The sequence below is a fragment of the Dromaius novaehollandiae genome, chromosome 22, assembly GCF_036370855.1.
Source record: "Dromaius novaehollandiae isolate bDroNov1 chromosome 22, bDroNov1.hap1, whole genome shotgun sequence".
Lineage (NCBI taxonomy): Eukaryota > Metazoa > Chordata > Aves > Casuariiformes > Dromaiidae > Dromaius > Dromaius novaehollandiae.
Genome location: NC_088119.1, coordinates 10155369 through 10167746, shown reverse-complemented (window position 1 = coordinate 10167746; position 12378 = coordinate 10155369). Strand labels below are relative to the sequence as shown.

Here is a 12378-nt window from a genome sequence, read left to right as displayed (position 1 = left end):
GCTGCGCTGGGGGGTTGCAGAGAGGGGCTGGCGCGGCTGTGCCGGCGGGGGGGAGCGGGCGAGGGGCCGCGGGCCCGGGAACCGCAGCTCCGGGAGGCCGAGGGGGCCCCGCCGGCCTCGCCGTGTGGACGGGGGCCCCGCAGCCGCCCGCCCTTCCCTGCACCGCCGGCGACCCTGCGCGCGCGAACGCAGCCCCACGGGCTCTGCCGCAGCCCCCGCTGCCCCCCAGACCCCCGCCAGCCCCTGCCCCGGCTGCACCCCGGCCCGCGCCAGGCCCTCGGCGCTGCGGCCAGCCCCGCTCAGCCGGTGGCGGAGGGCGGGGAGGGAGCCGGGCGAGCCGCCGTGCCATTTTGCGGCGAGGCGCAGATGCCAGCTCGCGGCGAGGTCCCCGCGGCGTCCCCCCCGCGCCCCGGCGCCCGCCCGGCCGCCCCCGGCACGCGCGGGCCGGCCCGCGGTGGCACGGCTCCCCCGCCGCCCTGCCGCGCGCTCCATTGTTCAGCCCCAGCCCTGCTATCGTGTTCATCTCGCCCAGGTCCCATTTTGCGGCGTGTAGGCAGATCTGTAGATTTGGAAGGGTTTTTTTTTTGAGTACAGAGTGACAGATGGCGAGTCCTCCTTCCCCAGAGAGACAAATCTCCCTGAATGCAAGCGCATGTCAATCATTAGCTCTCATGTGATAGCTCTCGCGCATGACGTGCCAACCATATGGCACTGGCAGCAGAGCTGGTACCCCCTTTGCTGGGTAGAGATGCCACTCTCGCCTCCTTTTGGATAGAGGACTGCAGGAGGCTGGAGCACCTCAAGGAGCCGCGTCCTGGTCCCAGAAGATGCTGGGAACAATGAAATAAGAATTCCTCCAGTCAGCGCCGAAGGTGAGTTATGTAAGAAGTGGAGGGCTGGGGAGGGCAGCGGAGGAAACTTGAATGGAGAAAAAGCAACTTCCATGTTGATTTTGTTTCTCCTCCGCGTCTCGCCCTTTTTTCCCCTGCTCCCGCTCCTCTCCCCGCCCGGCTGCCCCCGATGCCGCCCGGCCCCGCGCAGCGCTCTGCCCCGCGAAGCCCCGCGGCGCTGGCGGCCGCGGCCCCCCCGCTGCCGGCCGTGCCGGGGCCCCCGCCGAGTCGCGGTCCCGGCGGGCCGCGGCGGGCAGCGCCGGCCGCCGCGCACCAACGAAAGCGGCGCGGAGCCGCGGCGCCGCCGCCCCCGGGGGCCCCGGCGCGGCCGAGCCGCCTCCCCGCGCCCCCGCCGCGCCCCCGGCCGCCGCCCCGGGCGGCGCCCCCCGCCCCGGCCCCCCGCGCCGCCCGGCCCCGGGGGCCGCCCCGCCGCCGCCGCCGCCCTCCGCCGCCGCCGCAGCCCGCGGGGGCCCCGCGCCGGGGGGGGGGGCCCGGGCAGCGCTGGCCGCGCCGGGGCGGCGGCGGGGGCCGCGGCCGCCGCTCGCCGCTGCGGCCCCGGGACGGCGCTGGCGGAGCCGCGGCCGGGGCCGCTCCGCGCCCGCGGCGGGGAAAAGTTGGAGGTGTCAAAGCGGGACCCGCGGCCCCGGCTGGGCACCGGGGCGGGGGCGCCGAGGCGGCCGCAGCCGGGGGCGGCGGGGGGGGGGGCCGCGGCTGCGGAACCGCGGCCCGACACCGGCGAGGAGGAGCGGGGCGGCGGTCGCGGCCGCGGCGGGGCCGGGGCGGGGGGGCCGCGGCGCGGCGCCGTGCCCCGAGGGTGCCCCGGTGCCCCCCGGGCCGGCGAGCCCGGGCGGGCGGCGGCGGCGGGCGGCCCCGCGGCCAATTCGTTTTCGTCGCATTTTGGGAGCGGCGCGCCCGTTTCCTCGGGAAAACGGGAGCGGCGGCTCTGCCCGCGCCGGCCGCGGATCTCCGCCGCCCCGGGGCCGCGGGGCCCCGCCGCCGCCCGGGGAAACGGCCCCCGGGCCGAGCCGGCGGCGCAGCGGCGAGGCCGTCGCCCCCCGCGGCTTCCCCGGAGCGGGGAGCGGCGCCGCCGCCGCTCGGGGCCCGGGAGCACCGGCCCCGCCGCGGGGGACCGCCGGGGCGGCGGCGCCGGGGCCGGACCGGGGCCGGACCGGGGCCGGGGCCGGGCGGCGTCCGCCGCGGGTAACGCTCGCTCTTTGCCCCCGCTCCAGCCATCATGTTGACGCGACTGTTCAGCGAGCCCAGCCTCATCCCCGAAGTTCAGAAATTCTCCAGCTGGGCCGAGGAGTGCGAGGACGATGCCCGGAGCGACAAGGAGGAGCGGAAGGGTAAGGGCTGCGCCCTGCCGGAGGAGCCGCCCGAGGGCTCCCTGGGGGAGAGCAAGGAGGAAGGGGAGCTAGGAGGGGACGAGGAGGAGGAGGAGGAGGAGGAGGAAGGCCTGGAGGAGGCGGAGGGCGACCGGCCCAAGAAGCGCGGCCCCAAGAAGCGCAAGATGACCAAGGCGCGGCTGGAGCGCTCCAAGCTGCGGCGGCAGAAGGCGAACGCCCGCGAGCGCAACCGCATGCACGACCTCAACGCGGCCCTGGACAACCTGCGCAAGGTCGTGCCCTGCTACTCCAAGACGCAGAAGCTCTCCAAGATCGAGACGCTGCGCCTGGCCAAGAACTACATCTGGGCGCTCTCCGAGATCCTGCGCTCGGGCAAGCGGCCCGACCTGGTCTCCTACGTGCAGACTCTGTGCAAGGGGCTCTCGCAGCCCACCACCAACCTGGTGGCCGGCTGCCTGCAGCTCAACTCGCGCAACTTCCTCACGGAGCAGGGCCAGGAGGCGGGCCGCTACCACGGCCCCAACGCCTCCTTCGCCGTGCACCCCTACCCCTACCCCTGCTCGCGGCTGGCCGCGGCGCAGTGCCCGCCCGCCGCCGGGCCCGGCGCCCACGGGCTACGGACACACGCGTACTGCGCCTCCGCCTACGAGAGCCTCTACGGCAACGCGTCGCCCGACTACAACAGCTCCGAGTACGACGGCGGGCTCAGCCCCCCGCTGTGCATTAACGGCAACTTCTCCCTCAAGCAAGACTCTTCCCCCGACCACGAGAAAAGCTACCACTACTCTATGCACTACTCGGCCCTGCCCGGCTCCCGGCCCTCCGGCCACAACCTGGTCTTCGGCTCGTCGGGGATGCGCGGGGGGGTCCACTCCGAGAACATCTTCCCCTACGACATGCACCTCCCGCACGAGCGGGGCCCCATGTACGAGGAGCTCAACGCCTTCTTCCACAACTAACCCCGCCGCCGGCACACGCGGCCGCCGCCCCCGCCGCCCCCCCGGGCCCCGGACGCCGCCGCGGGCTTTGGTGCAATAGGGGGACCCGGCCCCGGCGGCGGGTCCCCGGGCCCCGCGGGCACGAAGTGCTTTTTTTGGAGGTTTTTTTTTTTTTTTCCCTCTCTCCGAGGGGGGGGGGGGTCGCGCCGAGCGCTGCCTTCGGCTCCCCCCGGCCAGCGGCGGGGCCGGCGGAGAAGCGCCCGGGAGCCCGGTCCGGCCCGGGGCGCTGGGTCGGGCCGCGTCGTTTGCTTTTTAATTCCTTTTTTTTTTTTTTTAATCCCCCCCCCGTTTGGGGCCGTTTCTTCCTTTCGGCGCCGTGAGCCCCCCCGAGCATTGGACACCCGCTGCCCCCGGCCCGTGGGAGCGAGAGGAGACCCGCGCTGCGGCGTGGAGCGAAACTTTCCGAAGCAATAAAGAGGCGAAACGGAGATACCAATATTTCTATCTATGCAAGCAGGCACGGCCCGGCGGACGCTCAGAGATGCACTTTGCTTTGGGGGGGCCCCGGCCCCGCTCCCGGCCCCGGCCCCGGCCCCCCGGCGCCGGGGCTCTCCGCCCCCGGTGCCCGGGAGCTCCTCTCGCAGCGCGTGTGTCAGGACGTTTTTTACCTGTTTTAAAAACTTGAAACGGAAAAAAAAAAAAAAAGGAAAAAAAAAATGCGGAGCCGCCCCGGTGTTCCCGAGCTGGCGGCGCCGGGGCCGCGCACGGCAGGGCAGCCCGCAGCTATGCAAGCGGGAGCGGGGCCGCGGCCGCGGCCCGGCGGGGCTCCCGGCGGGGCGGCCCGGGGCGCCGCGGCCCCGCTCGGCTCCCGGGAGCCGGCGGGCGCGCCGAGCCCGTTGCGTTTGTATTTGTCCCAGTTTTGATGCATTCCTTCGGTCAGGAGATGCCGGTAAACCAGAGATAACGCTATTTTTGAAGCTGCCCGCACCACCTTAGACAAACCAGCATTTTTAGAGAACAGGGAGGAGGAGAATTTCTGAGAAATGTTTTAAAAACGAAAAAAAAAAGTTTTGCAAAAAACCTGAAAAAAAAACAAAAAACAAAAAAAAACAGTTGTAGCAAAGGGGACCCGCCTGTCCGACACCAGAAGTGCTTTCGTGTTTCTGTTCCGTTTCATTTCGATTAATAAATATTTATGGCCAACGATATGCAAGAGCCCCCCCCTCCCCGCGCCCCGGCGGGGCCGCGCCGGGAGCCGCGCCCGGGCGCGCCGTCCCCGCCGCCGCGGACACTGCGGGGCGGCGGAGCGCGGGCGCGGGGCCGGGACGCCCGGCGACACTGCATGCATCGGTCCCCCGGGGCGGCCCGGCCCGCCGGACGCTCGCAGCCGCCGCCGCCGCCGCCGCCGCGCTCCCCGCCGGGGCGGCGCCGCCAGGACTCCTCGGACGTGCCCCGAGCCGCGGTCGGTTGTGATTCGAGTCAAACCTGTAATTAACGAGCGTCCTACGACGGCGATTAATAAATATTAAATGTTGACCCCGCCGCGTCCGCCGCTTTCCTCGCGACCCGCCCGACGGGGCCCCGGGGGCGGCCGACCCGACCCCCGCCCCGCGCCGCCGCTGCGGCCGCCGGCGGCTCCGCGACCCAGTGCGGGGCCCGCGCTGCGGCGGCGCTGAAATACCGCGGCGCTGCCCGCGGGGGTCCCCCCGGGGACGGCGGGGGCGGCGGCCCCCCCCCCGACCCCCCCCGCGGCCCGGGAAGGCTCCGGGACCGGCGGAGCTGTCCGCCGCGCGCGGTGCTGAGCGGCCGCGCCGCCTCCCCCCGCGCCGCCCCGCCGCCGGCGCTGGCCAAGCCCCCGGCCCCGACCCCCCCCGCCCCGCCGCGGAGCCCCCGAGCCCCCGAGCCCCGCCGCCGCTCGTTTCGGTGGCCCCGGTGCAGCGGGGGCTGCGGGCGCGGGGACGGCACCGGGCGGGAGATGCGTCGCGCCCCGCAGCCCGGCCCCGTCCTCCCTCCCCGCAGCACCGGGCAGAGCTTTGGGGGAAAAACGCGATGGTTTGGGGTGCGGGCAGGGAGAGGGACCCCCCCCCCCCCCCCCCGCAGGCAGCGCGGCTGGGAAAAGCCCGTCGGAAAATTGCTGCGGCGCTGCCCCGACGTGCGGGCTCGGCCCGGGAAGGGGGAGCCGGTCCCGGGCGGAGGAGCGGGCCGGGCGGTCACCCCGGCCCTGCGGGCGCCGACGAGCCGCTGCGCCGGAGCGGGGCCCCCTCGGGACCGGGTCGGCTCGTCGGGTCGGGACCGGGACCGGCAGCGGGAGCGGGTCGCGGCGGCTCGGCGGCGTCCGCGGGGCCGGGGTGACCGCCCGCCCCGCCGAGGGGCGAAGCCGCCTCTTCCGACGGCGCCAGCCCGAGTCTCCTTCCCCGGGAAGGGAATTATTTCTCCGGGGGAAAAACCCGCCGGTGCCCGGGGCCGCGGGGCCGGGGAGCCGGTCGGTCCCCGCCGCGGGGAAGAGACGGAGGGAGCGAGGCGGGAGCGGAGCGGGGCCCGTGCCGGGCTGGCTGGGGCGGCTGCCAGGCGGCGGAGCCGTGCGGGAAGGGCTGGCGGCCCCCGCCGCGCCGGGGACAGCTGCTCGCCACCGGCGCCTCGCCGGGGAAGGGCTCGGTACCGGCGGAGCCGCGCTCGCCACCGGCGCCTCGCGGACCGGGCGGCGGGTTTGTGCCGGTGCAACACCGCGATTCCGCGGCGCTGCGTTGTGTTTTTAATTCCCGGTATTTTGTTTCCCCAGCGCCCGCCCGGCTCCGCCGAAGCGACACGCTGCGAACGCTCGCCCGGGTGCTGCGGGGACGAGGCGGCCCCGCAATGCGGCCCCGCGCACGGGGCAAGGCGCCGGCGCCCGGCCCCGGTACACGGCCCCGGTGCAAGGCTCCCGTGCACGGCCCGGTGCAAGGCTCCGGTGCAAGGCTCCCGTGCACAGCCCGGTGCTCGGCCCCGGTACAAAGCTCCCGTGCACGGCCCCGGTGCAAGGCTCCCGTGCACAGCCCGGTGCAAGGCTCCGGTGCCCGGCCCCGGTACACGGCCCCGGTACACGGCCCCGGTGCAAGGCTCCGGTGCCCGGGCCGCACCCGCGGACACGGCGCGCAGCAGCCGAGCGCCCGCCGCCGCCGGGGGAAGGCGGGAGGCCGGGAACCGCCGCCGCCGCCCCGCCGGGATCCGCTGAGATTTCGTGCGATCGCGGGGTCGAAGTCGCCGCGGGGCGGAGGCGACTCGTGTGGAACCGGCCGGCTCGGGCGGGGCCGGTGCGTGGGGGGTCGGGGGTCGGGGGAAGGAGGGATGGAGGGATGCAGGGATGCAGGGACGGAGGGATGGAGGCAGGAAGGGATGGAGGGATGGAGAGATGGAGGGACGGAGGGATGGAGGCAGGAAGGGATGGAGGGATGGAGGGATGGAGGGACGGAGGGATGGAGGCAGGAAGGGATGGAGGGATGGAGAGATGGAGGGACGGAGGGATGCAGGGAGGAAGGGATGGCAGGATGGAGGCAGGAAGGGATGGAGGACGGAGGGACGGAGGGATGGAAGGATGGAGGGAGGAAGGGATGGAGGGACGGCATAACGGAGGGCTGAAGCGATGCAGGGACGAGGGCCGGGTGCGGGGGCCGCCCGGAGCGGCGGGGCGGCGGGGCCGGGCGGGGAGCGCGGCCGCCGAGGGCACCGAGCGGGGCACATTTCGCCTCCCAAATGCCTGGGCTCAGCCCACCTATTTCCAGGCAGGATCGGAGCGGGAGCGGGGGGGCGATTTCTCCCCCCACCTCCCCTTCGGCCCCGGGCTCGAGCCGCCCGCCCCGCCCTGCGGCCCCCGCTGCCCCCGGTGCCCCCCCGCCCCGCTGCCGGCGCGGGCGGAGCGCGGCGGGGGCGAGGGGCGAGCGCCAGGCGCCGGGTCGCCTCTGCCACCGGCGAGTGCCAGCCGGGGGGGGGGGAGGAGGAGTCATTGCTTCAGTTTAAATTTCATGGCATCTGTTCATTATTATACAGTGCGGATTTTTATATGGACAGCTAAATTAAAGACAGATTTCTGCCAAAATTGCAGATACCATAAAAAACGGATGCTCCCGGCGCTGGGAGCTCGCCGCGCTGCAGATCCCGGCCCGGTTCCGCCGCCGCGGCCGGCCCAGCTCGGCCGGGGCCGGGCGGGCGCTGCGGGAGCGCGGGGGCCGGGGGGGCCGGAGCCGCGGCCGGGGCCGGGGCCGGGGCTGGGGCTGCGCCCGGCTTTGTCTGAGCGCGGAAACTTCCCCGTTCCGCCGGTTTCTGCCCTCGCCGGGGGCCCGCGGGGCGGCCCGGAGCGGCACCGAGGCGGCCGGGCTGGAGCGGGCGCTGCCGCCGCCCCGGGGGGGTCGCGGAGCCGCCCCCTCCCCCAGCCGCGGCCTGCAGGATTCAGCGCAGAGGAGTTAAAACAAGGACATCTGTGCCTGGAATCGCTGCGAAGCTCCAAACCTGCCAACGCCTGCTGGCACCGAGCGCCGAGCAAATGCCTGGTACTCCGGAATGCTGCACAGCCTGGCAGCCGCGCCCGCAAAACCCGGCCCGGCCCGGTGCGGCCCCGGGTGGGCGGCACCGCCCGGCCCGGCCCGGCCTCGCCGGTGCGGGAGGGCTGGGGCGGCCTGGCCCGGTTCGGAGGCGCTTGGCCCGGCCCCAGCAGCGTGGGGAGGGGGCTCGGCCCGGGCCTGGCTGGGCCCCGCCCGGCAGCGGGGGAATGGGCTGGTTCGGAGCAGCCCGGCTCGGCCCGGCTCGGGGCGGGGGGGGGGGGCAGCTCGGGGCAGGTGTGTGCGGGTCTCCTCGGTGCCTGCCCGCACTGCGGGGACCAAGGATGGGGTGTACTGGCCCGGTTCGGCCCGGCCCGGCCCCTCCGCCCCGCTCCGTGGTGGCCCGATGCTGCCGGTCCCGGTGGGCGCACGGCGCTGGGCGTCTCAGCGGGGCACCGTCGGGTCCTGCTGCATCCCCAAGCCTGGAGCCCCCGGGGGGGCACAACACCCGCCTGCACCGCGCGGGAGCTCCCAGACGCCCTTTACCCCCCTTGCCGGGGGGTCAGAGCCCCCCCCCCGTCCATCCCCAGCCGTGGGCCCAGGCTTGGCCCCCCGGGAGGACGGGCGGGGCGGGCAGGGCGGCACGGCGCGGATTCCAGGACATCTGCTTGTGGAGCAGACGCAGCGCCGGGCGCCGGCACCGAACCCCGCCGGGGCGCCGGGCCCAGGCCGAGGCCGGGGGCGAGAGGGACCCGCTGCCCCACGGGGCCAGGCCGGTGCTGGGGGATGCAGGGTGGATGGAGGGATGGACGGAGGGATGGACGGAGGGATGGAGAGGCAGCGGGGAGGCGGAGGGAGGGCCGCGGCACACGCACGCTCGCACCGCGCGCCTGGCAGTGCCGGAGGTCGGAGGCTGGGGCCTGCAGCCGTCAGGTTCGATTACGGGGTGGCCTCGCCGCTACCGGCTTAATTTGGATAAAGGCTTAAGCCCACGCGCACGCACACGCTGTGCGCTGACTGTCGCGCCTGGCACGGGCTCCGGCACTGAGAGAGGGGAGAGACCGACACGGGGGGCAGGCGGAGACCCCCAGGAGAACGGGGGCTTCACAGGGTGGGGGGCACCTCCTGCCCAGCCCTGCCCAGGCCTCCGGGACGGAGAAGGGCCGGATCCAGGAGAGGCCGGTGCTGCCCGGCCGGCAGCGGGAGGCAGCCAGTCCCCACCTGAGCGCCGGGTGGCAGCCGGGCCCTGCTGGTCCATGATTCCCGCAGCGCCGGAGCTGCCGCTCGCTGTGCCGGGGCTTGCAAAGCCCCCGAGGCCCCTTCCCTCCCTCCCTGCATCCCGCCGCCCTGTCCCACCGCTCGCTCCGAGGGGCCGGCATTGCCCGTCCAGCTGCCCTCCTCCCGCCTGCCGTTATCCCGGCTTGGAAAGACCCCCCCTCGCTCCAGCGCTCCAGCTCCTGGCAGTGTAAACGCGCCCCAGGGCCACTCCGGATCAGGCCCCGGCCGGGAGGGTTTCTCTTGCTGGAAGGAAGGACAAGCAGAGCAAAGGCCTCCCCGCGGCCCTGCGACACGGGGTGCCCCGCGGCCCCGACCCGGCGCCCCCCCCGCGCCCGGCCCCCCCGCTCCGCGGCAGGCGCTGCGCCTTTCATATGGGAAATGTCCATTTTGTCGCTACTTAAAAGCTGATTTACAGCCGCTGCAGCGGCGGCCCCGGCTTGGCCTGCGTTCATCCCATAATCTGCCCATTTCTCCTGGCAGCTCCGGCGCGGCCGGGCTCGGCGGAGGGCTGCGTTCGGGGGAAGGAGCTCCGGCGTGCCCCCCCGCCCCCTCTCCCGTCCCCCCCCTCCCCAGCGACTCCGGCAGCCTGTTCCTCATGCTGGTACTCACAGCTGTAACCCATCTGCTTTGATTGGAGCCTGACAGTGATGAGACAGGAGCTCCGGTTGATGCATCCCGCGCGCCCGGCGCGGCTGCGGCAGGACGGGGGTCCCGGCCGCCCCCCAAACCGCCCCCAAACCGCCCGCCCGGTGCGCGGGGCCGCTGGCACCCCTGCCCGGGACAAGGGCACCAGGGCCCTGCCTGGGGGTGGACGGGGACGTCACCGCGGGGACCTTCAGGGGATGGGTGGGTGGGGAGGGCTCTGCTCTGGGCCGGGGGGTGACAAGCGGGGTCGGATCCAGCTGCCGGAGCTGAGCGCGGAGGGAGCAGCTCCCCGTTGCCATCCGTCCCCTCCCCGGCGGGGTGGCCGTTCCCGTGGCCCGTCCCCATCCCTGGCGAAGGGCCCAGCCCAGAGTGGGGTGGCCCCCCGTCCTGGTGCCCTCCCTGCCGAGAGCTCCCCGGTGCCCTCGGGACGGGGGGCCGGGCTCGTCCGCCAGCCGGTGCCGGAGCGGGGACCCCCAGGGCCGGGACCCCGCGGCCGTGGCCGGGAGTGGCGGTGCGGCTGGCCTGGCCCTCTTGCACGCTCCTAATTAAATTTTACTCCCCTATAAATCTTTTTGTTAAATGTAATTGCAAAGCACACCTTTGGAATCATCGCATTAACCCGGCCTCCGCTTTATTAGAGTAATTAAAGCCTTTCGCAAGTTAGCGCCGGGCGGATCGGCCGGATTGCGCCATAATCCCGGCAAAGCAAACAAGTTCAGAGCAAAACTAATTACATTTAGAACAGCTGTGATAATAATCCTAATTCAGCCCCATTTGGTGCCTAAAATCCAGGGATCCGGCAGCAAAAGCGGGGAGGAGGGGCGGCCTCGAAAAGGGGGAGAGCAAACGGGGTCAGCCCCGTTCCCAGGGGCTCGGGGGGCCGAGAGGGGCCCCGGCGCACGTGGGGCCCACGGCCGGGGGGACGTGGCATCACCGGGGGTCTCCGAAACCCCCCGGCCCGGCCGCCCCGCGGCGGCAGCCCTGGGGCTGCTCTCGGTTACCCCGAGCCCACGCGCGGGCTCCGGGGGCGGCCGGGGCTGAGCCCCCGTGCCGGCGGCCCCTCTCCCCCGCCGCCGCCCCCCACCGCGGCCCCGGCGGTGGCTCGGTGCCCAGGCCCCCCCGCGGGCTCCCCTCCCCGGGGACGGGGGCTCGGCGGCCCCAGCTGGCGCGCGCAGCCGTAATGGCCACGGCTCGGCTGGCAAGGCGGCCCGGCGCCTGCGGGCACGCGGGCGGCAGCAGCTTGCGCGCCGTTTGTCCTTGACGAGTCCCCGCGCGCGGCCGCCCCGGCCCCCGCCGCCCGCTGAGACCGCCCGGCTCATCACACGAGTGGCGCCCAGCGCCGGCGGCGCTCGGGGACGGCGGCTCCGCTCCCTCCCGCTGTCTTCCCGCTGGAGCAGAATCCTCCCTCGCCCTCCTCCCGCGGCGGCGGCACCTCGGCGCGGGCATCGCCGGGCCGGGGCGGGATCGAGTCCCCGGCTGGGGGGCAGTGAGGCTATTTGCATCCTCGCCGATACCTCGGGGAGCGTTTGCTACAAATGTATATTGGAGCTTTTTATTAAAGTTGCCAAAAATTTGTGTTAGCTAATGGATTCTTAATTCTGTCTAAAATGAGAGAAGGAAAATTATGCTATTCATCTTGTATTGGTTTGAAATCACATCTGACAACTAATCGATCATACTGTGGGACATTAACTCCTTTGGATTGGGGCCCAAGCCGGCTCTCGCAGGCTCCCTCGCTCGCGCGCTGGATTAATTTAACTACTTTACTGCTGGTATTTTGGCACGTGGCTCCGAGGGCTGGTTTCTCTCCGGTTTGTGCTGCTGAATTATTTGCCTTTCTCCGGATGCAGCTGGCACGTCGCGCTGCGTTATCCCCCGCCCCGCGCGGCTCCGCGGCCGCCCCTCCGCGTGCCGGCGCCCGCCGGCGCCCTTCACCCGACCTTCACCCGCCGGCCCCTCCCCGGCGCGTCCCCCCTCCGCCGGGCGTTTTGCTATTCCCAGCCGGGGGCCGGCAGCCGGGGATGCTGCTGGCTGTGCCGGGGATGCCGATGCTCCGGGATGCCGATGCGCCGGGGATGCTGATGCGCTGGGGATGCTGATGTGCCGGGGATGGGGCGGGGGCCCCTCGCTCCCCGGCCTGCAGCAGGCTCCGGGGACGGTGCACAGCTCCGTGCCTCAGTTTCCCCCTTGCTACACAGGGGGAGAGCCCAGCTTTTCCCTGTGCGCCCGGTCGTGGTCCCCGGGCCGGTCCCCGGGGCTGCAGTCCCGGCTCCGCCTCGCAGCCGCGAGCGACGGCGCTGGGGGTCCCCGCGACCCGGCCGCTGGGGAAAAACCAGGGCTTTGCCCCAAAACGGAGCCCAGATCTGAGAGGCGGAGGCAGACGGGGGCTGAACCTGCCGCGGTGGCTCGGCCGCAGGGCCGGGGCCGCGAATCCGGCGCTCGGCGACGGTCGCACTGAAGCGGCATCATGTGCTGCCCCGTCTGCAGGAGCCGACGGGCCGGAGAGGCCCCCAGGGCCGCGGGGCCCCCGGGCAGGGGGCCGGGCTGGGGAGGGGCTACATACCCCGGGGTGGGCGGGGCAGGGGGCGGGGCTGCCTGTGATTGGTCAGCAGCACCTGTCCTGAGGCGGGATTGGCTAGCTGGGTGAGCCCTGGACAGGGATTGGCCAGCAGTAGAGGCAGCGCGGGATTGGCTGAGGTCTGTCCCATGTGCCCGGGGCTGCGGTGGGGACGGTCCCCCCCCCCCAGCGCCGGGGCAGGGTGGGTCACGG

General features: G+C 73.2%; 1 protein-coding gene across 2 annotated transcripts; it reads left to right on the top strand.

Annotated features, from left to right (window-relative positions):
- The first annotated feature begins 634 nt into the window (after positions 1-634).
- Positions 635-4710, top strand: NEUROD2 (neuronal differentiation 2). 2 transcript variants are annotated; one of them, XM_064524703.1, is made up of 2 exons: positions 635-872; positions 2120-4710. In XM_064524703.1, the coding sequence occupies exon 2, from the start codon at positions 2125-2127 to the stop codon at positions 3193-3195; it is 1071 nt and encodes a 356-aa protein (XP_064380773.1). In that variant the 5' UTR covers positions 635-872; positions 2120-2124; the 3' UTR covers positions 3196-4710. The 2 variants fall into 2 exon arrangements, with proteins under 2 accessions (XP_064380773.1, XP_064380774.1); XM_064524704.1 differs by lacking the exon at positions 635-872 and adding an exon at positions 1441-1510.
- The last annotated feature ends 7668 nt before the right edge of the window (positions 4711-12378 follow it).